The 27,391-nt window shown below is 46.6% G+C and overlaps 1 protein-coding gene across 1 annotated transcript; it reads right to left on the bottom strand.

The window, feature by feature from the left end:
• Nucleotides 1-156: 156 nt before the first annotated feature.
• Nucleotides 157-27,304, bottom strand: eIF2alpha (eukaryotic translation initiation factor 2 subunit alpha). The gene is made up of 8 exons (XM_075873963.1): nt 27,165-27,304; nt 26,121-26,374; nt 25,302-25,381; nt 25,038-25,186; nt 14,393-14,499; nt 9,067-9,164; nt 6,631-6,774; nt 157-378 (listed from the first exon to the last, which is right to left on the bottom strand). The coding sequence occupies exons 2-8, from the start codon at nt 26,356-26,358 to the stop codon at nt 211-213; spliced, it is 984 nt and encodes a 327-aa protein (XP_075730078.1). The 5' UTR covers nt 26,359-26,374; nt 27,165-27,304; the 3' UTR covers nt 157-210.
• Nucleotides 27,305-27,391: the final 87 nt, after the last annotated feature.

Below are 27,391 nucleotides of genomic sequence, written 5' to 3'. Positions count from 1 at the left end.
GAACAGTGGCTTGATGCATCGCTTGCATCGCGAGTGGCTGTTGTAAAGAGAACCAGTGAAGGTCAGTTGGGGCGAGCAACTGATGGGTTGCCATGAGAGCACGCTGTATTGGGTCTATAGACCTCACTGGTTATTGATCGCCAAATGACACACGTGTGGTGCAAATGCTGTCAAAGCAGATTGCTTTATTCTGCCTGGTCCTCAAGCGGCTCAGGCCTCAACGATTACTACATTGTCATTGTCTTCTGCACCTGAAGACCCCGAACCAGCTTCCGCTTCTTCGTCGTCGTCGTCTCCGTCAATCTCTGCATTCTCCTGTTCAAGGCGATCTAGCTGCTTGGCAAGTTCCAACTCGTCAGTCTCTGTCACCACCTTGGGCTGCACGAGGGATTCACAAGACGTAGACATACGTCATCATTACGACAGCTATTTATTAGGAATTGCAAATCTCGAGCAACACCTTTACTGAAGGCAATAATGAGCCCCAAGAATATTACCAATGTCAGACAGGCTTGATACCGATTAGGGCTGATCCGGGTCAGGTTCTGCTACGTGGATGCATTTAATCGCAATTAGGCCCGACTGGCATAAAATGATTGCGATCTGGCTGACGTCCGTGCCACACATTATCCGCATACGGCTGTACCCAGTAGCAGTGGCCAACTTGTTATTGAATCAAGAAGTCTGATCCAAGTAAGCCTTGATCTTGATTAAAAGTGCTCATGTGACACGGTTTTAACATTACCTCAGTCTGTTCACTGCCCTAAGAGCATTCTGTTTAATGACCTTTATATTCTTTCCATTATACAACACCACAGGTTTGCTTCACAAAATACTCAACATCACACTTAACTTCCTATGTGCAAACACCAGGCAAGCTGGTAACTTTTTGTTAAATTGTGTTTATGACAATTTCTATGCCAGAAGATAGTTGGACTTCGTGAAAATAAAAGTAACAAAAAATGATATTTCATGCAAATTATTGCCCTTGTCTGGTTGTTAACACTCTTCGTTAGTAAACTAATATGATAACCAGTAAATTCCTCCTTGTTCAAGAACTACTCATTAAGAAAATATGTACACTGCTGACCTTATGCACATTTTCTTTATTGGGACGTAATATTCTGTATAAGAAAATGGTTGGTTTTCTAGATACAAAGGTGTATTATATGTGCATACTTGTCATGAGTAAGAGCGCACGAGGTATGTGCTGGGTGCTGGAATGCGGCGCACGTGCACAAGACCCCGATGGTGCGCATATGCGCCACGTTTATGTACGAGATTGGACAAGATGGCTCGTGGCACGCGACATGAGCTGTAATAGAAATCCCAGAGGATGGGGCTTTAAACTGCGAAGATCAGGAAGGGCAGTGTTGCTACAGCAACGGAAGCAATAGGGCCTCGCGGTTCTGAGGCTGTCGGCGAAGAGGCTCATGGAGTGGCCGTCGATCTCGGAAGACTCGAGTGAGGCTGCCTGGACTTGCTACAACCTTTCACCGCAGTTCCTGGTGCGCCTACAGCTCGTCCGCTTTGAGTCAGAACGTATGCAGCCCGCATCATAGACAAGAGGCCGATGACGAGTTAGGCCGAGCCTGACTGAGCCAGAAAAGACGACGAAGACCGGAAACAAACGGCAATGAGGCAGAGCGGCTCGTCCGGCAAAAGAGGATGACGACTGTAAGAACTCACGGGGAGGACGTCGACGAAAGAACTGACGAACCGTCGACACAGCAAAGGCACACAGAGTTGACATAGCACGCCGACGAACTGTAAGAATGTTTTGATACCGAGACGCCACCTTGGATAGATGTTGGCTAGGGCTAGAGATGGCTCTAAAGCAGATTGTCGTTAGTTTTGTTTTCAGTTCATTGTAGACTGGTGTGTAGAGAGTGTTAGTGAATTTTGAGCGCTTCAACGCGAATTTTGTGTATTTGCTTCGTCCGCCCATTGTATAAAAAGCGTACATTTTGCTATGCCCATCTCCCGTCTCTCAATCTAAACCCTTGCAAGTGCTCCCAGAATTAATCGCAACATTAATATGCTCAAAAATATAAACGCAGCATCAAGACATTTAGTACAGGAACATGCAACTGCTCAAGATAATTGCATCACGGGGGTACAAAACTCACCAGTAGATCTAGAGTTGGCACACGTGAAAGGAAATATGCATGAATAGCACCAGTACTAGAGACAGTGGGAGCAATAGCAAATGCCTTCCACGTGCCTTACTCAGCCCTACATAATTGAGTCCATGACCAGTGCATATTGGTTACCAGCTGTCGTCATGCTGTACATGATTTTATGGCAAGAAAGCAATACTGCTGGCATTGCCTCGTAAGGCAACATGTGAAACTCAGCATAACATGTGCTATACTCAGTGAAAACCTATCTTGACAGTGCAGCCGAGGTTACAGAGGTGCAGATTCTGCACATTCAAGTTGCTGCACAAGTAGTACAGCAACTCGCGGCTCATTTCGGTTTTGCTCGCCAGCATCGTTGACATGTTTAGAAAATGTGAATGATAGAACATAGAAACACTCAGACTGTTAATGTTCCTTTTAGTGTCATATTACAAGCTCCCCCTCCCCCACATACGGTGAAGGATAATCCTACCAGATTTAGGAAGGGGGTGCTTGATCAGTCTGTTCCGAAAAGGGAGAGGGCACTCCATCAGTGGGGGCGCTCACTCAGCATTTTACGGTATATCCCCCCCCCCCCCCCAAGAACTGCTCAGCTATGTTTTATAAAGAAGCGGGTCAGTGTGCGGCCACACACTGACCCACTAATTCAGGGACACCACGTTTACTTTGGAAAACAGTCGTGCATTTCTTAAAAGATGGTGCTAAGAAGTGAAATGACGATGGAGGCATTTTTGCAAAGTGAACAATAACTGTACTTTACCAACACTTTCCCGCAACTGCTTGAGCCTCATGATAAATAAAGCAGCATTTATTTTAGCAAGGCCAATGAAAAAAATTACCTGTACACTTAAGGGGGGACGCGGGTCTTAGAATGGTGAAAAATGGCCAAAAAGTCGATTTTGAGAAAATGCGATATTTGAAATTTTCAGACCTATAAGCACGTGTCCTCAAATTGTGAACGCTGAATTCGATCAGTAAATGAATTAAAATTGATTATGAAGTCGCCATGGGAGCTGCAAAACAACCCACGGCAGGTCAAATTCGTTCAAACTTCCTACGCGCGCCGCCGGCGAGGCAGTCGGCCGATCGCCGCCATCTTGAGCTTGTTTTGAAGCTGATTCTTTTGTGCGCATTTTGACACCCTTCAAAATGGCGTCGCTTAAACAGAACGGCTGCCCTTGCCCCTTTTCCGGAGCCATTTCCGAGCCGCTGATTGGCTTGAGCGCGCGTGCACCAGGGGAGCCCCCTGTTCCTCGCTTCCCATTGGCTGATGCGGCCAAAGTTGCCCGCGCTTTTTTTTAGTATATTGTTCATCGGCCGCCGGTTCCCGTTTGCGCACGTTGTTCGTCTACTTCCCGCACGTGCCTGCTTGTGCTACGCGACCGACGCACCGACTTTCCGTCTTTTGCCGGCATGATTGGAGACGCTCGTCTAAAGAAGAAGATGCGCCAAGCTTACGGCAAGAAACGGAGGCGCCCGTGGAACGCCCGCCAGAAGAAAGCAGCCGACAACGTGCAGCCTATTTCGCCCGATGCCGCCGAAGCGGCGCATTCCGACGACGGCGCGCAGCCGCGGCCGCTTGTGTCCGAAGCGGTGCACTCTCCTGTGCCTTGCAGCAGCACCTCATTGAATTGTGTCGTCGTCGGATCGTCATCTTCCAGCAGCATCCTAGACCGCATTCACACGGCGTTTTATTCAGCGGACGAGTTTGCTGAGCGCGCGAGAAATGCAACGGGCTTGAAGGCATCACTCGCATCGCAGTGCGCGACGGAACGTAAGTTCGAGTTACTAGATATTGATCTGGAGAATGGTGGCAAAGAAAACGGGACAGAATTTGTTATTGTTGATCTGGCGGCGATACGCTCGTTATTTGGACTTGTCGCGTGCCCAGAATGCGGTGGAAGAAGCGTCACTATTTCAAAGGCCAAGAAAGAGTACGGGCTGTGTTCGAAGCTCATAGTCACGTGCGGCAGTTGTGACTTTCGCGAAAAGCGTTTTTCGTCCCCACGTATAGCCGACGAGAACGACGCCAAAATAAGGCTGTTTGAAGTTAATATGCGTGCCATGAAGGCCACCAACAGTATTGGCAAGGGGGCAACGGCTCTGTCGGACTTTTTCGCCGGGATGAATATTTCGCGTCGAGGGCTTCACCACCACAAGAGTTAACAAAGCCACATGAATATAATGAAAGAAGCCTGCTGTGCGACTGCTGCCGAATGCGAAGCGGCGAGCGTTGCTCGCGTCAAGGAGCTCTATGCGGAGTTCGGCAACGCACCCGGAAACGTCGACGTGATTCATGACGGCCCCTGGCTTATGCGTGGACGTAGCTCGCGTGTATGTGTTGGCTGCATTGTCGAGATGTATAGTGGCCTCGTGATAGACCATATCGTACTATCGAACTTTTGCCTGGCTTGCACCACAAGACCCAAAGAAGGAGAAGCAGGACATTCTGCCTGGCTCATTCAGCATGCCCCTCTGTGCCAGAAGAATGTTGATTGTAATGCTGGCCATATGGAAGTGGAGGCTGCACTCCGCTTGTTTGAGCGGTCACTTGAAAAGCACAAGCTACGTTATACGACAATGCTGTCGGACGGCGACAGCAGGACATCCCATGCACTCACAGAAAAAGAGGTGTACGACTTCATAAAGGTGGCCAAAAAGGACTGCATAAGTCATGTACACAAGCGTATGGGAGCTGCCTTACGTACCCTTGTAGAGAAAAAAAAAGCTCAAGGTGGCTCACTTGGTGGAAAGGGCAGACTTACGCAACAAAAAATAAAGAAGATCACCTCATACAATGGCTACGCATTGAGAAGCCACAAGAACGATGTTCCAGGTATGCAGAAGGCTGTTCTAGCAACTTTGAACCACATGTCTTCAACTGACGAGGCACCAAAGCATGACCTTTGCCCTGAAGGCCCTGAATCCTGGTGCAAATTTCAGAGAGCTCTTGCGAAAAATGAGAAGCCGCTACCACACAAGGACAGCCTGCCTGATTTCGTAACTGAGGCATTGGAGCCTGTGTTTAGGCGGCTGAGCGACAATGCCCTCTTGAAAAGGTGCAGCGATGGGATCACCCAGAACCCAAGTGAGAGCCTGCACGCTATGATTTGGCAGCAGGCCCCCAAAACTCAGCATGCATCCTTGCGGAGCATTGAAAGGGCAGTTGCCGAAGCCATCAGCCACTTCAACCAAGGCACAACCAAGAGCAACGTGGAAATTGCCGAGAAGCTGGAATACAGCGCTGGCAATAACTTGGTGCGTCGCAGCCTTGAGAAGGACAAGGGCAGGCTACGAAAATCGCGAAGAGAGCATCTCGACAGCAGTTCATTAAAGGAAAGACTTTCAAAGCGTCACAAGCCAGCAGAGGACACTGCTTACAGCCCTGGTCTGCTGTAAACAGTCATGATGGCAAATAGTGGGAATTTTTGCAAAAATAAATATTCTTGCTTTTAGACCTAAACATTGTGTAAATCTATTGTCTATCCAAGGACAACATTGTTACATAATTTTTTTTTTTGTGTTCCTTTCACTTGCAAGGCACTGGAACGACCACAAAGTAAAAAAATAATATATCTCATGCTGAGTCAATGACTATTTTATAGTTCTAGAACAAGCTGTGAGCAGTACTCTGGGTGGGTACAGTGAAATTTAGCATGGCCATTTATCCTATAATATAGAGCTACAGAATGATGTCATTATTATCGCTGTAGCTTCACTTTAGCAAAAGTTAAAGTTGCTAGAAACTTCAAATGCATTTTTTTCAGTTCGATGTTTTTCCACATTGCACTCGGCCTTACGGGGGTTTTTCCTATGTTAAACTTGAGTGAATGCGACAAAGTTGGTATCATTTTATTCGTCTTGACATGATCTAGGGGGTGATGCTATTTTTATTTCTCTAGCATCACTTCAAAAATTACCATTGAAGATTTTATTGAGAGAAATTTATTATAATATAGTGACCATAAGTGTTCGTCTGTTTTCTTGCTTATAATATGCCTTGAAATGGATAAAAATAGCATCACCACCTACAGCAAGTCTCCAGCATTGGGATTATGCATTCACTTTTGGATTTAGCAAGAAAAATTGCCAAGAAGTCCCGTAAGAAGTACGCAATTAATTAAGATTCAGCCTTCATATTTTTTAAACCGCTTGAAATATTAAGAAACAAATTATAGATTTGAAATCAGCATGTAAAACTAGCTTAGGTAGTGAAGTTTGGTTAAGATTGAGCAAAAAATTTAAAAAACAATTTTAGAAACCACGTCCCCCCCTTAAGGCATGATAGCAAGCATGCGTCTCGGTTCTGTAGTTTCAACAATGCTGTCTAGAAAAGGTGCCGCCGAGTACAGTCACATAGGCTATCGACCCAACTATTCTATGAAGCATTTCTTGAATTGTATAAATAATAAATAAATAAAAAACTTTTTCAATTGAAAGAGAAATAGACCCTACAGAATTTGCAGATGCATGCCTGAAATGCACTCACCGCACTCTTCACCGTAAAGACCCCACCCGCTTTGCGGATTGTCTCTTCAATCTTTGTTATGGCATTGCTGAGTGCCTCCAGGCCGTCTGTCCGGTCCATGGTGGTTGTGGTCATCACGTACACTGGCGGGGCAATCAGGTTTATCTGCAAGGAGTGAACACGCTCACATGCAGAGATCTCGCAACGCATTACACGTAGCTGCGATTTCCATGAAAGTAAAACTTTGCATCGCCATCTCGTGCGTGTAACGTGAAGCGAGGTTCTAACTTTTCCGAGCGTCTGACTGAAGAGTGAGTTATTCTTGGCAGAGACTATAATGTGATAAGCCTAATTAAAAATGTACTAAAAAATGAGGAGTTACTCTACCATGATGGCCTCATTAAACACCTTGCTTTATTTATAAAAAACAGAAAATAACTATATAGACTACCATAATTTAACCATTTGCAATGTTCGCCTCCTGTTTACATCACCATATGTCTATGATGTGCTTGCACAATTTCATAACTGCACCAGTCAAATGGCTTCAGAGGGACAGCAAGCCAGCAAGCTGTTTGTAATACAGCTGAATCCTGATGACCTTAATTCATCAGGGGTGGGTATGATATTCTTGCTACTCCGAAGTCTTCTAATAGAAAACAAGTCTAGTAGCTCATGAACAATAAACACAAAGTCAACTTCCACTAGGAAAGTTTGCAGTTCCCGACTACCGTAATTACTCGCATAATACTCACACTTTTTTTTTTGGCGGAAAGCCGATGCGAAATTGGGAGGTGCGAGAATTACGCGGAAAATCTTTCCAGAAAACATGCAGAGCGAAAAAGAAAACTAAGTGGCCGCAAATCGAAATTCTCACACCAGCAACTAACAGCAAACTTTAAGAAGTACTAATTAAACTTACCTAAACATTAAAAGCACAGGTTCAACACAAGGCAAGATTCATTTGTGACACAAAAAGTGCAAGCAAATAGTCGAGAATTAGAATGCCATACGCAAAGCTCGTGGGCGTTGCTGACGTGGAAGTAGCGTTCGTTCCTCAACAGGAGCCCTCAAAATTTAAGCGTAGGATGTCAGTATTGGGCTGATAACTATTTAACAGAATCGTCAGCAGTTTCCTTCTGAGGAAATAAAGTTTACCATCAATCCCAGATTTAGGCACACTGCAGGCCCAACGAGTCTTGGTGGCTTTCAGATGCCGTCACCAGTATCCAACACAAAACTCATATGCTCAGAAAGGCCTACCAGCGGCCCTGTTGCCGTTGTTTAGATCATGATCTATCACTTTCAACTTGAAAGCAGCCGTGTAGCTTCAGTATCCCCCCATAACGTGACAAGATTACTGACACAACATACAAAACACACCGCAACACGCACTTGCCGCTTTGACTTGGCCTGGCTTGAATTGAATCTCCGTGCTATAATAGTAAGCTTGATGCTTGAGAGATGGCATGTGCTATCATCATCAGTGGCTGGAACGAGCAGACGACATTATTGCCGCAGTTTTCGAGGGTGTGATAATTACTCGAGAAAAAAAAATCATATTTTTGTTGGGTGAAGTGTGTGAGAATTACGCGAGTAAATACGGTATACGCCAGAATCCACCGAACGATTTCATCTTTCCCAAAAGCGAGTGCCTCCAGTTGTGACTGTTTGGAAGCTCGAAGCCTTGTGTTTCCGTTCCCAACTTCCTCACCTACAAGTGCTATGTAGAAACAAACGATGTTAATACTATAGATTCTTTTGTTTGCACTGCTTTGACAAAATTTCAGTGCGCACATGGCACTGGAGCATCACAGTACCTGCCAACTCAAGGACGTCTGAAATCGGCAGACTCGCCAAAAGTGGGGTGAGGGGCGGTGGCCTTGGAACACTTCCCTGTGGCCTAACTGAAACACTGTAGAAGCGTTCCAGCCTTTCTACTATACTGTGCCCTCTCTGAACAGGGCCGTGTAAGGGGGATGTACCCACCAGTGTCAGTGGTTAAAGTGTGAGTGTGTTTCTGGTCAAAGGACAGTCCGGCAGACTAGAAAAAACGACAGTGGCCAACGAAACTTTTGAGCTCCATGGACGTACCCTTTTCTTTGTTGTACCAGATAAATGCGTTTGCGTTGTTTTAATTGCCTGTTTTATTTTACCCTAGTTCTACCCCCACACCTCGAATTGGGTTTAGACAGTGTATCGGGAGACTTATGGCCAAAATTGTACAACCAGGAGGACAGATCAGAAATTGGAAGAGTTGGCAGGCATGCATTACAGCAAGTTGAATTTGTTCTTAGCACAACACGCAGTATTGAACCTCAATGGCACACACTGCACTTTTAGTACAGCTGAACAATGGCCATCACAAATGGACACCACAAATATAACTCGTTCTTTTCCATTAATTTCATTTACAATGTGGTTCACGTGTAGTTTTAGATAGTCTGCAAGGCTCACCTTGATAGGCATGTCCTCAGTGGACAGAGACATGCCTTCCCTTAGGGCATGCTTCACAGCATCAATGCCTTCATATTCATAGCAGGACACCTCGATATCTGGAAAAACGAAAACGATAAGGATGCAAAGAAAGTCACAGAGCTCTTGGTAACACTAGAGAGAAAATGTTATTAGCATTGTCACACATTACACAGAGGTGGAGCCTAGCAAAAAGAAATTACATTGATCAGTGTGAATCAATCAAATAGCAAGGTTTTGAGCAAAAATCAGCCAAGGCTTCTTGGCGGTCTGACGTTTTCACAGGTTTTTTAATGTTGCTACGACCTATAATAAGGCAGCAACATGTACAATTTTTATATTTTTTCATCACCATGATGTGCTACACATGGCCAAATGTTTTATTGCAGAACGTTGAGGCAAGGGGAGTAAAAATATTAATCTATAGCATACAGCACACTTCTCAGATGCTACAGGGTCTAAATATGATAAAATGTCAACTGATCTACAAAACAATACCATCCACCTAGTGAGCCCCAGAATAATGCACAGAGTGGTCATTTCTTCAAGAATATTGAAATGTTTGTTTCACAAACGGTCATTAAAGAGGTCCTGAAACTCTTTTCCAAGTAATCACTGAGTGACCTCAGTATGAGCGTTTACTGCCTCACAAATGGATTATAGCAAATATTTCTTAAATCTATGAGGAACGAGCGGAGTTACAGGCCTTTGTTGCGTGCTAGAAGCTACACAGAAAGAATTCACATGAGGGAAAGAAGTGTGTCACGACCACAGAGGCTAAAAAGAAAATGCTGGAGTGAAAATTCTCGCTCAAGAGTGAAGCCATGCCTCCCTTAAGATGGCTGCTGTGGCCACTTTCTTAGTAGGGGCACGATGAGCCGTCACTGCTTAGCGAAGGAAACTGAGCATTTTCCTTGCACACCCAACAAGTTTACTACAGCAATTTTTCCAGCTCAGATACTTTTGGAAGAGTCAATTGGTTAATGGTTTTTCTCAGCAAGCTTTAAAGTCCTGGCAAATTTTATTGGAGATCAGGCCACTGATTCCCATCTCGATACTTTTGGAAGAGTCAATTGGTAAATGGTTTTTCTCAGCAAGCTTTAATGTCCTGGCAAATTTTATTGGAGATCAGGCCACTGATTCCCATCTCGATGTGTTACTTTCGTCGAAGACAACAAGCTTCTATACACTCGAACTTCATTATAACAAAGTTATAGCTCACACAAAAATAAGCTTGTTATATCCGAAAATTCGTTATATAGGTATTATTCCTAACATTATAACTATTGCAAGACTATTCATTTACTTCGTTATATCAAATATTTTGTTATATCTACGTTCATTATATCGAGGTTTTAGTGTAACTAACATGGCATTTAATGAACACATCAAAGCCATTTGATGTCTAAGTCGGCCCTACCAGAAAACAGCATGTTCCAAGATCTTTAGAGGGCAAGAGCCGGCTTCACTTTTGCCGACAAGGTGTTACACAAGAGCTCCTACTCCAGAGCTTTTTTTTTTTAATTTCCTTGGCCATGACCTTGAGCACATGTGATGGAACTTCACTGTTCTCTCCTATTGTGATTCCTGCAAGCGTGACTTGTTGTCCAGTGCTAGCAGTGTAGCGCAGTGCCAGCATGCCGAGAATAACTGCGGCAAGAAGTGCATGTGATCCAAAAGCCGGACTTCACATAAGACAGCTGTTAGTCAATAGTAGCATGCTTTGTGCTGTTTGACGTCTAATGCCAGGTGCCGGCAGCACTGAAGAGAGTGAGCACAGGCCTGCATTCGAAAAGGTGCGGCATAATAGAATGGCAAGCTTCGAACTCCACTTGTAAGTGCTCATTGCTGCGTGCAGATTCAAGATTTAGCCGACATTCACAGCAGTGTCTGCTCTCAGCAGGATATGTTCTTCCACCAAGCAAATGACGGTTCATGACTGCTTTAAAGTTGTTGTAACTTGTGCTGCATACATTTCACGAGATTTCATGTTGCATAAGATAATCAAGCCCACTTCACTTTAAATTTAAATAAATAAATGATCTTAAAAACTGACACGAATACAAATAAGCATGCCGCTGCGATCTGTAAGTGAAGCTGTTCTGCCTCAACGACTTTCTGTCATTCAAAAATGACACGTCATGTTGTGATAAGCACAACTGCACATTGCTCCACTGAGCACGAACTCGACTGATGCGCCAACAGTACTGCAATAGTGGTCACGCTTTCCGGCCACCAGATGCACTGCGAATGAAGCTCGAAGACATGCACCACACATGAGAAGCGTGAGCCATTCTCATACCTGCCAACCTCGCAGCATCAAAATTCGGGAGACCGCAGCGGAGAGGGGGGGGGGGGGGGGGGTTGCATAGCGGAAGTTACCGAGACTGGAGACTGACATCAGGGAGGGGTAGGGATGTTTATTTTGAGCTGCTGCTTGAACCAAACTTCTTTACTTGTGAAGGCACCAGGCAGTTGCGGACTTCGCAAGCCTCAAAAAGTTGTCAGAATACACCTGCTCAAAACAACGTCCAGTTTGGTGACTCTTCACCAAGAGGAGGTCACCTAGAGTCTTGTTTGAAAGCGAAGACCGAAATTCAGTTCTCGTCTTCTTAACCATGCTAAATATCCTCTCACATTCAGCATTGCTGTGTGGAATGGCAAGCAGCTGCAGCATCACCTTTGACACTCTACCAAATTTCACTTCTCCATCAACGCTAGTGATTCTTCCCACTTCTGACCACTGAACATCAATCCTCTCTTCCCTTAGAATGTCCTCAGAAATACGGTGTGCCTGCAGTTCTGCAAATTCCACTTCAAGAGCATCGAAGGCTTCTACTCTTGACTCATTCTTCCCCTGGGGCAGAATTTGCGGGAAGGACCCATCGAAGAAGCGAAGGCTTGTGAAAGATGAGTCTTTCAAAAACTTCAAATTAGCAACTTTCGCTTTATTCAAGGTTTCATTCTTCAGTGGAAATTTGTGCCGTATATAATCACATGTGACAGTAAAGTACTTCTGAACAGTAGAAAAAAACTCCCGCTTCTCACTGGCACGCAGTCCTTCCACAACAGACAATGTGCGGCTCCCGAGGACAAGATCTTCGTTGGCTTTTTGGTTCTTTAGACCCTGATAGGGAACCTCCAGTGGCGAAGAGCAGGCCTTAATGACAGAGGGATTGACAAACCTAGCCAAAAGGTCCCTTCGGAACTGCATCAAGAGGGACTGGAGCAGATGAATTTGAGGTGCCTGTGACTGAAGTTGGGCGTTGACTTTGTCAAACACACGGATGACACTCTTCAAGAAAAGTCCATAAGCGAAGTTTACATCAGAGTTCAGGAAGTACAAAAACCGTTCCTCACGGGTCAAACTGGCACGTGCGGTACTTTCAGATGAAAGCTGCACTTTCTTTGCCGAGTTGCATCAATCTTGCCTCTTGGCTCCTTCCGTTTTTGGTAATCTCGCTGGACTTCGTCGCGCACATCTGCCGAAGCTGCAGCTGTCTTGGGGATCTGGTACGACCCCAGAAAGCTTGGGCGCTGCTGGCTTTTCGGCTTTGTCTCATTCAAAAAGAAGCTGACCAAGGGCTGCCACTGCTCCAGCAATCTGGTGAGACACCTTCCAAGCGATAGCCACCGCATTTGCACGTGTTTCAAAATCTTCCGCACCTCTGTGTTGTGCATCCTTTGAAATTCAACAAGCCTGTCTTTCCGCTTGGCGCTCTTCTCAAGGTAGTAGAAGATGTCCACGAGCACCTCGTCGAATTTTGCAGATAAGCATGCAGCTCCTTTCTCGGCCGCAAGAATTATAAGGTGGCACGGGCAGCCAACGACTATCAAATTATCTTGGGCTTCTTTTAGCACAGTTGCCACGCCGTTTTTTTGCCGATCATCACATTGGCATTGTCGGCAGAAAATGCGATGCAGTTCTCAATCGGTATACCACGCGATTTGAGCGCGTCCAGAACGAGGTTTCCAATCTTTCGTCCGGTGGCCTGTCCATGGAGTTCCCGCAAACAAAGCAGTCGGCTTTCCACGTTTCGCGATTCCTCGACGTAGTACGTTGCCACGATTCGCGACCCACTGTCGTTGCTTCCGTTCACCACGATTGCGAAAGCACGGCGTTTCAGAGCCTCCGCCATTGTGTTTCCGGTATGTGCAGCCATTTCTCCGACGATGGCAGTGGTTTTTGTACGTCCGCACCCGTAACGCTTCGCGTCCTCGCACTTCAGGAACATTTTCCGAAACAATGGCCCTGCGTGATCACTAACGCTTAGCGGCAAGTTGTGTTCCACAAGGAATCTCGTGAATAGGCATTCTGCTCGGATCGCACTGTCTTCGCAGCTCTTTTGGAAAAAGCTACCGATGTTGCCTTGCCCTTCCGCAGCACGAACGTAGTTCTAATGCTTCTGTGAAGCGATATGCACCTTTATATCGGCCTTCCCGCTGTGCAACACGCTCACATCACAGGCGCACGTGGTACAGAATCCGTACTTGTCGCCTTTCCGAGAAGTCACAAAGCACGGAAACTCAGCTGTGTATGAGTCCAGAAACACTTGCAAGTACTTCTTCTTTGATTTTGATGCCGCCATCGACCTTCTAACTGAACTCTGGAAACACGCAATCCCAACAACCACGGCAGACGGCGTAGGCGTAGCGTACAAAATGCGGGGGCCAAGACGGAGAAGAAGTTCTGGCTAGACACAACGAAAGCAAGTGAACTGAACGGTGGCCGGAGCGACAAGAATGCGACACGCGGCGCTGTCTCTCTGAAGCACGCCGATATGGAGAGTGCAAAGCACATTAGGGTCCGCCTACCGCCGGTCTACCGGCCACCCCTCCTTTGGAAAAAGGAATGTGCTCGACAGTCTCGCCATCTCGTTATCGGAGCGTTCGTGAACATACAGCACCGCAATCTTTTTCCTTTGAGACTACCTTTTCCCTCGCCTTATTTCGGTACGGCGGCGAGCGCTTCTCGCCGCCAGCCTTCGTCAAGATGCGCAGTGCCGAGAATGTACTCAGCGGTACTCTACAATATGGTTACAATGAAATAGAAGTGTGGTGGCGAATGCTCTTCCGCAGCACCGCCACTGCCGCAGCAGAAAAGGCTGACGTACGCGCATGATCTTAAAAAAAGAGCAAAAAAAAAAAAACAGCCTCTGCTGTGGTGGCCCCTTTTCGGGAGATTCGAGATGACATTCGTACAATCGGGAGATTAGGTCCAAATTCGTGAGTCTCCCGGAAAATTCGGGAGAGTTGGCAGGTATGCATTCTTGGTGTCTATCAAGGACGTGAGCTTAACCAGGCGTACCTGACCTGATCTTGACAGCCTGCGGCGTCAGCCGGTGCTTGATGTTGGTCAGGAGCACCTCCTTCGTCTCCGGGTCAATGTTGCATTCGTTCAACACTGATATGTCCCTGTCAGAGAGAACAAGCACACATGCTAAAGCGCTGCAGCTTGAGGTGATGAAGTATGCACAATGCATTCTCGTAAATGCACAATGCGCCGTACCTTCAAAATCTGCATTGTTTAAAAAACACCCTATGAAGCGGAAAATGTATAAGAGTCAGCGACGTGCAGCCACAAGAATTCCCCCCCCCCCCCCAAAATGATGTCATAACAGCGAAATCGCAGTTGCTTCTGATTGTCAATGACGCCAACATATTTCTCTCCTTCCTTTGCATCTCTCAGCTTGAACAGACTCCCCTCGTTACTGTGAACTTGTCTAAATATCATGTAGATACTACACCAGAGCCATGTTCATGTCTTTTTATAAACAGGGACATATTGTCTGTATTCAAACAACGTGCCCATCACCGCGCGCACAGGAACATACATGCGCGCCGTCTAGTGTTGCGCAGAGACGATGACAGCACGAGAACCCAGCTGGCCCCGGCTGATGTGCGTCACGCACTCGTGACTTTTCTTGAATAAGTAGAAGAAGGCAGACATCTTTGGTGTTCTGCTGTAACGTTCTACGACCATAGTCTCTTTGAGCTGTGGGCACAGGTTCGCCCTTTAATAAATACGTTTTATTACACCCCGAGTCCTTCAACATCGTCACATTTCTGGTGGAGGTGCTGGGTAATGAATCAAAGCCCTACGAACGCAAAACAGCATAGCCCCGACCACCAGCGAGTTGATCCTGGGGAGCTGACACCTGTGCATCAGAGGACCAGTCGCCATCTTCGAGGTGATTCACCAGAATTCAGTCCACTCCACTTCACGCCAAGAGGAACTCAGTCAATGGACGCCACCACCATGACAAGTCATGTAGCACCGGCCCAAGTGGTGATAAATCAGCCTCACCAGCCACCAGTATTTCATGGCGACTCGTATGAAGACGTAGAAGATTGGCTGAACCTCTTTGAGAAAGTGGCAAGTTTGAACAGTTGGGACGAGAGAGAGAAGCTCCGCCGCGTATACTTTGCTTTGGAGGACTTCGCAAAGACGTGGTATGAGAACCATGAAAGCTCCTTTACGACCTGGGATGTATTTCGGCGACAAGCTCTGGCGACTTATGCCAGCGCGGATCGCAAAGAAAAGGCGCAGGCTGCGCTCTAATCCAGAAACCAACTCACCAACGAAAGTGTCGCAATGTATATCGAGGACATGATCTGCCTGTTCAAGCGCGCAGATTCCCATATGACTGAAGATAAGAAGCTACGCCACCTCATGCGTGGGGTGAAGCAAGAGCTATTCGCTGTTCTCGTCCGCAACCCACCACGAACAGTTGCGGAGTTTCATACGGAAGCGACAGCCATCGAGAAAACGCTAGAACAGCGGGCTTGACAGTAAAATCGAGACATAAACTACGCACCTGCCAATGTCTTCTCTGGAGGTCAGCGAAGTGACATGGACGCACTGCTAGAACTAATCAGGTCGGAGATCAGGGAAGAGCTCAGCAAGTTGCAAGCACCTCACACTAAAGCAACACTGTCTGTCGTCGACATAGTACGAGATGAACTGAGGCAGATAATACGTGAGCCAGAACGTGCGCCACAGCCGATCCAACGCATCCCAACTTACTCTGAAATACTCAGACAACCCGCGGCGCACACCAATGCAGCAGTTGCGGTGGCCTCTCCTTGCCCACAGACGGTATGCAGCACACCTCGTCCATTGGAACCGACGGCTACCTACCTGCCACGAGCCCGTGGTGTAGCTCGCTACATGGATCATCATCATCATCAGCCAGACTACGTCCACTGCAGGACAAAGGCCTCTCCCATGTTCCGCCAGTTAACCCGGTCCTGTGCTTGCTGTTGCCAATTTATACCTGCAAACTTCTTAATCTCATCTGCCCACCTAACCTTCTGTCTCCCCCTAACCCACTTCCCTTCTCTGGGAATCCAGTTAGTTACCCTTAATGACCAGCGGTTATCCTGTCTACGCGCTTCATGCCCAGCTTGTGTCCATTTCCTCTTCTTTATTTCAACGATGATATCCTTAACCCCCGTTTGTCCCCTAATCCACTCTGCTCTCTTCTTGTCACTTAAGGTTACACCTACCATTTTTCTTTCCATTGCTCGCTGCGTCGTTCTCAGTTTAAGCTGAACCCTCTTTGTAAGTCTCCAGGTTTCTGCTCCGTAGCTAAGTACTGGCAAGATACAGCTGTTATATACCTTCCTCTTGAGGGATAGTGGCAATCTACCTGTCATAATTTGGGAGTGCTTGCCGAATGTGCTCCACCCCATTCTAATTCTTCTAGTTACTTCAATCTCGTGGTTCGGCTCTGCGGTTATTACCTGCCCTAAGTAGACATAGTCCTTTACAACTTGAAGTGCACTATTACCTATTGAAGTGCGGCGATGGCGTAGTGGTTAGAGCATCCACCTCGCATGCAAAAGGCCGGTGGTTCAAATCCCTTGCCGCGCAGTTCGCAACCGGGTAAATAAAAAAAAAAATACGCGTGGTGATGAAACTGCATTAAGAGGCCTGGGGTGCGGCCTCACCGGTAACCACCGCCGGAACGCACTCCCTCACCAAAGAAGGATTGGCCACCCTGGTGCAGTATCTGGCAACTACCTCCCACATGCATACGTCAAATAACTCACGGCCCTCAGTCCCCAGCAGCTGCGAATCAACTGACCACGGCGGCGGTCAGATCTGCAACGCAGCAGAGGGTGCTAAGAATCTCTGGATCTGGACAGGCCACCATTGGAACCTGAACTTGGCAACGTTTAACGCTAGAACTTTATCTAGTGAGAGAAGTCTAGCTGTACTATTCGAGGAGCTAGAGGGTGTTAAATGGGATATAATAGGGCTCAGTGAGGTTAGGAGGACATATGAGGCCTATAGGGTGCTACAGAATGGGCACGTCCTTTGCTATCGGGGCTTGGCAGACAAGAGAACTGGGAGTGGGGCTCCTAATTCACAGAAAAATAGCTGGCAACATAGAGGAGCACTATAGCATTCATGAAAGGGTGGTAGGTATCGTAATTAAACTGAATAAAAGATACAAGATGAAGGTGATACAGGCTTACGTGCCTACATCCAGCCATGATGACGGTTCAGTTGAAAGCCTCTATGAAGACGAGGAATCGGCAATGAGTAAGGTAAAAACACAATATACTATAGTGATGGGCGACTTTAATGAAAAAGTAGGGAAGAAGCAGGCCGAAGACCAGGCAGTGGGAGATTATGGCATTGGTACTAGAAACACCAGAGGAGAGCTACTAGTAGAATTCGCAGAACGCAATAATTTACGGATTTTGAATACCTTCTACCGAAAATGAGAAAACCGCAAGTGGACATAAAGGAGCCCTAATGGCGGAAATAAGAACGAAATAGACTTTATAATGAGTGCACACCCAGGAATCGTGCATGATGTGGAAGTGGTTGGCAACGTACGATGCAGCGACCATACAATGGTACGGTCTCGAATTCGCCTAGACTTGAAGAAGGAACGACAGAAACTGATACGCAAGAAGCCAATCAATGAGCTAGCACTGAGAGGGAAAGTACAGGAATTCAGAGTGTCGCTTCAGAACAGGTACTCTGCTCTTAGTGAGGAAACCAACCTTAGTGTAGATGCAATGAATGATTATCCGACGAGTATCCTTACGGAGTGTGCAGTGGAAGTTGGAGGCAGGGTAGTTAGACGTAGTTAAACAGGACACTGGCAAGCTTTCCCAGGAAACGAAAAATCTAATTAAGAAGTGTCAAATCATGTCTCAAGTACAACAGACAAAATAGAACTGGCAGAGCTTTCGAAGCTGATTAATAGACGTAAGGTATGCGATGTAAGAAGGTATAACATGGAGAGAATTGAACAGGCTCTGAAAAACGGAGGAAGCGTCCAAGCAGTGAAGAGAAAACTTGGGATAGGCAAAAATCGGATGTATGCACTAAGGGACAAACAAGGCAAAATAACTACCAATATGGATAGGATATTTAAAATAGAGGAGGAGTTTTACAGAGATCTGTACAGTACCCGAGACAACCACGACCCTAATGCTATAAAGACTAACAATAACCCAGATGACACCCCCCCCCCCCCCCCCCCAGTAACGATAGAAGTCAGAAAAGCTTTGGAGAGCATGCAAAGAGGCAAAGCTGCTGGTGAGGATCAGGTAACATCGCATCTGCTGAAAGATGGAGGACAGATTGTGTTAGAAAAACTAGCCACCCTGTTTACGAGGTGTCTCCTGACGGGAAGAGTACCAGAGTCTTGGAAGAACGCTAACATCATCTTAATACATAAGAAAGGAGATGACAAAGACTTGAATTACAGGCCGATCAGCTTGCTCTCTGTAGTATACAAGCTATGTACAAAGGTAATTGCTAACAGGGTCAAGAAAACATTAGCATTCAATCAACCAAAGGAACAAGCAGGATTTCGAACAGGCTACTCAACAATTGAACACATTCATACTATCAATCAGGTAATAGAGAAATGCTCAGAATACAACCAACCACTATACATAGCCTTCATAGATTAAGAGAAGGCGTTTGATTCAGTAGAAATATCAGCCGTCATGCAAACACTGCGGAATCAGGGCGTAGATCAAGTATATATAAACATTCTGGAAGAAATCTACAGGGGATCAAATGCTACCATAGTGCTTCATAAAGAAAGCAACAGAATACCAATCAAGAAGTGTGTAAGGCAGGGGGACACAATCCCCCCAATGCTATTTACCGCGTGCTTACAGGAGGTTTTCAGAAGCCTAGAATGGGAACAGTTAGGAATAAGAGTTAATGGAGAGTACATTAGTAACCTGCGCTTCACCGATCACATTGCATTGCTGAGTAACTCAGGGGACAAATTGCAACTCATGATTACGGAGTTAGACTAGGAGAACAGAAAGGTGGGTCTTAAAATTAATCTGCAGAAAACGAAAGTAATGTACGTGGATCAAAGGCCCCGGAAAAGTGACATCTGACGTGACCATGAGCGCAGGCCTTTGTGTTTTCATTGCGGGGAAGCAGGTCACCTGTATAGGTTCTGCCCTTACCGACAGGCAGGATTAAGGGGCTTTCCGTTGTACGCACCATGCCCTCGAAACGGCGAACGGCCAACGGAGATCGAAGAGTACTTGTCCACGCGCCAGAGCCCACTCACTCCACGCCAACATCAGCCAAGATCGCCGTCGCCCCGGCGTTACCGATCACCCAGCCCACGTGCTTCTTCCACACGGTCTGGGCACCATTCTACAAGCCCACACCCGGAAAACTGAAGCAAGCGACCTGTGGAGGTGAGGCCGCTGATAACTACAGTTGCGAAGATCCTCCATCACGGTTTCAAGGTGACAATGCTATGTTTACAGAGGATAAACGCAGCAGTGCGAAGATTACTTCAGATTTGGAATTGAAAATAGACGGATACGAGCTAAATGCTTTAGTTGACACTGGCGCTGATTATTCGGTAATGAGTCACAAATTGGCAAAAAAACTGAAAAAGGTTGTGACAAAATGGAGTGGGGCACAGATACGCACGGCAGGTGGCCACACTATTACGCCGCTTGGCAGATGCACCTCAAGGCTTGAAATAAGAGGCTTTACTGACGTTGCTGACTTCATCGTATTGCCGTACTGTTCAAGGGAGCTTATACTAGGAATGGATTTTCTGCAAGCCAATGGAGCCATAATTAATCTGCGCAGATCCAGTGTAACGTTTTCGACCGAACAAGCTATGTCGGTGGAGGAATCGGAAAAGCGACGTCTTACTGCTTTTCGCGTTGTTGATGATGACGTCACAGTGCCACCACGCTGTAGTGTAATGGTGCTTGTTGAAAATAAGGCATTTTTTTTGTGACCACGAAAGAATAGCGGATGAAAACGTAGGGCTCTTTTTAAACAAAGGAATTTGCATGGTGAGGGGTGTCGTTCACTTAAGGAATGGCCGCCGAGTTGTTTTCCTTACGAATTTTGGGAATGAATGTCACCGCATCGCGCAAGGTATGGCTATCGCCTATTTCCACGAGTTCTGCATGGCGACTGAACTATGCAGTTTAGCGACACCAACCACTCCACAAGAGACCTGCAACGTTGACGCATCAGTTAACGTTAACCATAGGCTCCCAGAATATCAAAAGAAATGATTGTTTGCCCTTATAAAAGAATTTCGGACTGCTTTTCAACGTCCTCTAAAGTGCGACACACGGATATTGCAAAACACAGGATTATAACAGGAGCCACGAGACCAATTTACCAACACCCATATCGAGTATCGCAAAAGGAAAGAGACATCATCAAGAAACAAGTGGAGGAGATGCTTTCAGATGACGTGATCCAGCCTTCCAGCAGTCCATGGGCGTCTCCCGTAGTGCTTGTTAAAAAGAAAGATAACAGCCTTCGATTCTGCGTTGACTATTGGAAACTGAACAGCGTAACGAAGCGGGATGTATACCCTCTGCCGCGTATCGATGATACACTCGATCGACTACGGAGTGCGAAATACTTCTCCTCGCTTGATCTCAAGAGCGGATATTCGCAAATTGAGGTGGATGAGCGCGACCGTGAAAAGACTGCATTCATAACCCCAGACGGCCTCTACGAAATTAAAGCGCTTCCATTCGAACTGTGCACAGTGCCAGCCACGTTTCAGAGAATGATGGAAGCTGTCCTCGCAGGACTGAAATGGCAGTCCTGCTTGGTGTACTTGGATGACGTTGTCGTACTTTCCGTTACATTCGACCAACATCTAGAGCGACTCCGCACAGTATTAGAAGCCATTCGTTCAGCAGACTTGACCATCAAGCCAGAAAAATGCCACTTCGGTTATGAAGAGCTTCGTTTCTTAGGACACGTCGTCAGCTCCGAAGGCGTTCGGCCAGATCCTGAAAAGACAGCTGACATCGCGAAGTTCCCGACACCCAAAAACAAGAAGTCAGTACGTCGCTTCCTCGGTTGATGCGCGTACTATCGGCGATTTGTGGAAAATTTTTCGAACATTGCTGAACCACTTACTAATCTAACAAAAGACGACGTGCCCTTTATGTGGGAAAGTGAACAACAGGAAGCATTTGATGAGTTAGGAACATGCCTGCAAGCCTCTCCAATCCTCGCCCACTTCGGTGAGACTGCCGAAACTGAAGTTCACACTGATGCGGGTAACGTCGGCCTCGGAGCTATTCTAGTCCAGCGGCAAAACGGCCAAGAAAAAGTGCTAGCGTATGCCAGCCGCAAGCTTTCGCAAATTACTCTGCAACCGAAAAAGAGTGTCTCACGGGCATCTGGGCCATAAGTAAATTTCGGCCGTACCTCTACAGTAGACCATTCCGAGCAGTCAGTGACCACCATTGCCTGCGCTGGCTGGCGAATCTCAAGAATCCCTTTAGCCGACTAGCAAGATGGAGCCTTAGGCTACAAGAGTACGATGTTACTGTGGTATACAAATCTGGAAAAAAGCACAGCGATGCCGACTGCCTGTCACGCGCACCACTGGAGACGAGTGAGCCGGAGGAAGAAGACTTCCCGTTTCTAGGCGTCAACCAGGCATCAAAAATGGCTCAACAACAACAAAATGACCCCGATTTGCTGCCGCTTATACAGCGTCTCCAAGGACTCAACGTTAAAGTCCCGCGCACTTTATCCAGAGGGCTCCCTTCGTTCTGTCTTCGAGAAGGGGTCCTTTACAAGAGGAACTTCAAGCCTCATGGTGACAAGTTTTTACTCGTACCTGCACCTTTACGAAACGAGATTCTGCACGCATGTCATGATGAGACAACATCTGGACACATGGGTGTCAGCCGTACATACGCCAGAATTCATCTGAAATACTACTGGCCAAAACTGTTATCACCAGTTCAGCGCTATGTGAAAACTTGCCGTGAGTGTCAAAGACGCAAAACTCCATCCGTGAAACCTGCAGGCCTCCTCCAGCCAATAGAACCACCACATGCCCCATTCCAACAAGTCGGTATGGATCTCCTAGGCACGTTTCCGACATCGACTGCACTCAAGAAGTGGATCGTCGTAGCCATGGACTATTTCACTCATTATGCTGAGACTGACTCGCTGTACAGTGCAGCTCTTGAAGTTGTCAAGTTCTTCATCAACAACATAGTCCTCAGACATGGTGCACCCAGCGTCTTAATTACAGATCGTGGCCCAGCTTGTACTGCAGACCTAATGAAATGTCTGACGCGAATGACCCATACAGACCAGAGAAGAACTACAGCGTACCAACTCTGACTGATATGCCTTCAATGTATGTCAACGTCGAACATAAACTGTGGGATGAAATATTACCCTACATCACGTTCGCGTATACTACAGCCGTTCAAGAAACAACGCGAGTGACACCATTTGAACTTGTATTCGGCCGAATAGTCACCACTCCACTGGATGCCATGTTACCACTGAATCATGAAAGCAGCAATCCACCTGGCCTAGACGACTTCTTGCAAAGAGCCGAGGAAGCACGACAGATGGCGAGATACAGAATACGCCGCCAACAGCGTATCGACTCCTATCGGTACAATCAGCGTCGTACCGAAGCGCATTTTCAACCAGGTGACAAAGTATGGATATGGACTCTAGTGGACTTTCTGAAAATCTTCTTAGCCGCAACTTCGGGCTTTCGAAGTACTCCATCGTGTTAGCGATGGAGTACTTCGAAAACCAGTGACGCCTACCACGAATCTATTCATTGCCTGACGCATCGGGACGATGCGTATGAGGAGGGGGATTATGCCGCGACATATTGCCTGCATTCAAACAACGTGCCTATCACCGCACGCACAGGAACATACATGCGCGCCGTCTAGTGTTGGGCAGAGACGACAGCACGAGAACCCAGCTGGCCCCGGCTGATGTGCGCCACGCGCTCGTGACTTCTCTTGAAGAAGTAGAAGAAGGCAGACATCTTTGGTGTTCTGCTGTAACGTTCTACGACCATAGTCCCTTTGAGTTGTGGGCACAGGTTCGCTTTTTAATAAGTACGTTTTATTACACCCCGAGTCCTTCAACATCGTTACAATATTACAGCCTCCTAAATGTTTCCCTACGATATCTTTTGCTTCAAAACACTGTCCACTTTCCGTGACAATGACACAGTAGTTTGCGCTTCTCATTGCTGCTTTGGCATCAAGTACGCCACTGCGCTGTGATGACCTTTAGGTTTGTGAACATTTGGCGCACGGGAGGTGGCCAAACGCAGCAGTTAAGGTCGGCGCACGGTGCAACCCAATTGATGGGGTGCGAAGGAATGCAAAAGCTGATTGCCTGGATGGTCAGCTCTTGCGCATTGTCACAACTAGTGACACAAACATCATCAACTACACCTTTCATTACAGACAAAAGAATGCATGCAAGAATAACCCAATTCCTAAGCTGTGCATTTCATAAAAGGCGATGCCTGCGTTTTGAAACATAGTTCACCCATAATATGGCTACGCCAAACTTGCACAGTAGCAGATGGTGCTAGAAACACCTCCATGCTTACTCAGGATAAAATTACGGCAAGCAGTTGATGTGCAAACAACAAAGTATTGCAAGCATCAGTGGCTCACTCCAAAGGACCATCAGCGACAGCTTTGAAGTGAAAAGGAAAAAAGGCTTAGCGATGATGTTGGTCCCCGTCACCAGCTTCATATGACTTCTAAGACTTGCCCAAGGCACACAAGGTCTCGAGGAATGTGATGAGGAACACAAAGTTTGTGCTACAGAAGCCATCAAACAAGCAGGGAAAAAGCTGATGCAATGATCTGCAAGAGGCGCCTTTCTGCACGAACACTTAGAACTTGGAAAGCTTTTCCTCTTGGCAACTGCATTTGGCCGCTACTACTGCATTTTGAAGGTAATTTCAGTGTTCCCTTTCATATTGCTCACGACTGTACTCATTTGGCATCCTTTCACCACTAAAGACTTCCAAAAGATGTGGAGACTGGTGAGAAAAGCCACGCCAAGAACAGAAATAACCTTTTATCGAAGATGATGCAACATTCGTCAAGCAAACCGAAGATTAACCCCCTGTCTTTAATTCACAAGTTGACAGGTATGGACACACTATACAAGCAGTCAAGTGAGTACCCTCCTTTGTTGCTAAATTGTGCACATTCAAAACAGCCGGTCTACTAATAACACATTATTTAATTTTTGTTAATGATTAGTCCTTCAGGGAACTTCTACTGCAACAGTTAACAAACATGGGCATCTTATAACTGTAATACTGTTATTTTTTTACAATTCATCAGCTGATAAAACACATATCTTCATGCATAACAAATCTTCCAGGGGTAAAAAAAATGCCTGAGAGAAAGAAAATATTGCGGTAGATAACACTGACATGCAATTTTCACTGAAAGGAGACATCTTTCAGCAATAAATTCGTGCGAAATAAAGCATTGTGATTTTCACACTTTAATAAATGTTTGTATAGTAAAAAAGAAACACCAACTGAACAACAGTAACTTTGACAGTTACATTTTTCTGCAGACACATCTGCCTGACTTTGAAGGGCGAAATTTTGACAAAGACAAAGGCGTGTGTTCAGTGAAACACTCACGTAACAGCCAGCTTGAAGATGTCGTACGATGCCGTGGGCTTCTTGAACTTGTCATCGAAGTACCAGGCCGTTTTCCTGTACAGTTCCTCGAGCTGCTCGTCCGTCTCGAACTTGAGCGTTTCGGCCACGTGTCGAAGAATACTGTTCACCTGCGAACGTACAGCAACAGCCATTGGTATCAACATGCACACCTCGTCCGTTCCTTCTGAAGCCTGCCGCATCGCACGGAATCGGCCGAACAGCGCTATTGCCGCCAAAACTTACAGCTCTGCCCCGGGCAAACTTTTCTTCGCACTTTGTGATGTCTTCCGGAGAGACTCGTCGTTTGGACAAATCAATGTACCCTGCAGAGTGAAGCGCAGGTAATGAAAAAGACGTCTTGAACAATGGAAAAACACGAGACCTTTAGTGCTTTTTCCAGGAGGAAGTAAGCTCACCCAAAACTATCACGAACTGTAGGTCAAAAAATTTTTAATACCAGTGTTCCACTGTCAGAAGGCTCGAGAAAAAAAATTGCAAAAGCCAAACAGTGTCAAATGTTTAATTGCAGGGTTAGCCTAGAAAAACAGTGCAAAAGCCCAACAGAGTCCCATGGTTTTATACATGGCAAAATGACATAACTAGAAGGCAAGCAATAGAGGAACTTGCCCAATGGTCGGTTTTACTAAGGAGTATTGATCATCTCGTGTTCATGAAAACGATAGTTTAACAGAAACTCGTTCCCAAATTTGTGAACGAGGCTCCCGTTTGGGGGCTTTGCTTTTATCGTGGTCAGTGTCTCGTTTTTATCTGGTTTTCTCATTCTCAATGTCCTCACCGAAATGATGCAGCCACCGAGACTCCAGATCGAACCTGTAGCTTCAAAATGAAGCCAAAAGGTGTACTAGGTTACCCTGCTTTCTTCAGAATGTTTGATGCATGCACGTACACAATGTATAAACAACCACACATGTCGGGCTATCCAAACTTTCCAAGCTGTCATAAACGCTCAGACCAAGCAGGCAGCGAATGCCGCTGCACACCGATCTCGTTCACACATTGTCCAACTGGCGCTCCTCTAATGAACAGCAGGGCAGCGCATACCTTTGTCCTTGTCCACCCTGATGACGACGACGCACTCGCTGCGGCCGACGCGGATGAGCTTGTTGATGGAACGGATACGTCGCCTGGACAACTCGGAGAGCAGGATCATGCCTTCGATGTCGTTGTACTCCAGTAGCCGCACGTAGGCGCCCATCTCGGCGATCTGCCTGACGTTCACCATCACCACATCCTCAGGCTCCGGGTATTTTTGAGAATAGAAACGACACGAAAGCGGCATGATGCGGCCTGTTCCACTGAAAAGAAAAAAAAAACGCCGTGGGCGCGTGATCGATAGTCTTCTAGTGTTGGCATAGCTCTGAATCCTGCACTTAATCCAGTTCCAGTAGCGTGAAACCCGAGAAGGTGCGTAGCTCGCGCAACCCAGCGATTTCCTTGGCAATCGCGCACTTGCCGAGACTGTGCCCTTTTCTCTTGCGCGGCGCGGGACTCAAGACGTTTCCGCGATTTTAGGTCAATTATTTGCAACCGATTCTTGGTTATTTCAGCAGTTAATATTATACCAAACTTTGATAGCTTATTATGCGCTGGTTTTGGGCGTTGTTGGCCTTGCTTTACGCTCTTATGAACCACTGCGTAACCATGCGAAGAATGCCCGAGCTAGCCGGGTCTCCAAAGTGCTACGCTCTTTTACGGGAAACCTGTCGTACGTTCAGACAAAACAATCTAAAAGGCGCTGGATAGGCCACACGCATATGTGAAGTTGAGACGAAACGAGCAGCGAGTACTTGGGGAAGGGGGTTTGAACGACACCGGTAGGCAGTCCGCTCAGACGATGTCGGCACTCAGCTGATCACGTTAATACGCTGCTGTTACGGCAGAGACGACAAATCTGAACGCGTGAACGAAAGCGGCGTCGTGAATTAGGAAAGGCCGTCGTCCGTGTGAGCCCGGTGGACGGCCCACTTTCTTCACATGCCTTGACAACCGAACTGCCGGTGCCGGCGGCAGCTGCGATGCGATTAGCATGCCTTCGCTCTAACGTAAACGAAACGAGATGCGCGCATGGGTTCATGCTTCACTTACGCTCACTCTTTAGATACAATCCAGAGTTTCAAAACTGCGACGAAGCGGCACGCGAACGGCGGAAATATAGCTCAACCCAACATGTGGCACCAGTTTGGGAGGGCCATGAACCAGAGAAAGACGCACGAATCGGAAGTGAAACAACAAACCCCAACAACTTTATGACAGTTTCGAACAAATAAAAAAAACGTAGAGCTATTTTCATTACAGCAACATCTAAAATTAAC

Source organism: Rhipicephalus microplus, chromosome 9 (genome assembly GCF_043290135.1).
Source record: "Rhipicephalus microplus isolate Deutch F79 chromosome 9, USDA_Rmic, whole genome shotgun sequence".
Taxonomy (NCBI): Eukaryota; Metazoa; Arthropoda; class Arachnida; order Ixodida; family Ixodidae; genus Rhipicephalus; species Rhipicephalus microplus.
The sequence above is the reverse complement of the archived record's forward strand: the minus strand, read 5'-3'. Positions and strand labels throughout refer to the sequence as shown.

What these genes read in the sequence shown, in the direction of transcription:
- eIF2alpha (XM_075873963.1), bottom strand. Translation starts at nt 26,358, where the DNA reads ATGCCGCTTTCGTGTCGTTTCTATTCTCAAAAATACCCGGAGCCTGAG. An exon ending in ATCTTCAAGCTGGCTGTTAC is followed by an intron (nt 14,500 to 25,037) that starts GTGAGTGTTTCA and finishes TCTCTCTGACAG; the next exon opens with GGACATATCAGTGTTGAACG. An exon ending in CTGAGGACATGCCTATCAAG is followed by an intron (nt 6,775 to 9,066) that starts GTGAGCCTTGCA and finishes CACTCCTTGCAG; the next exon opens with ATAAACCTGATTGCCCCGCC.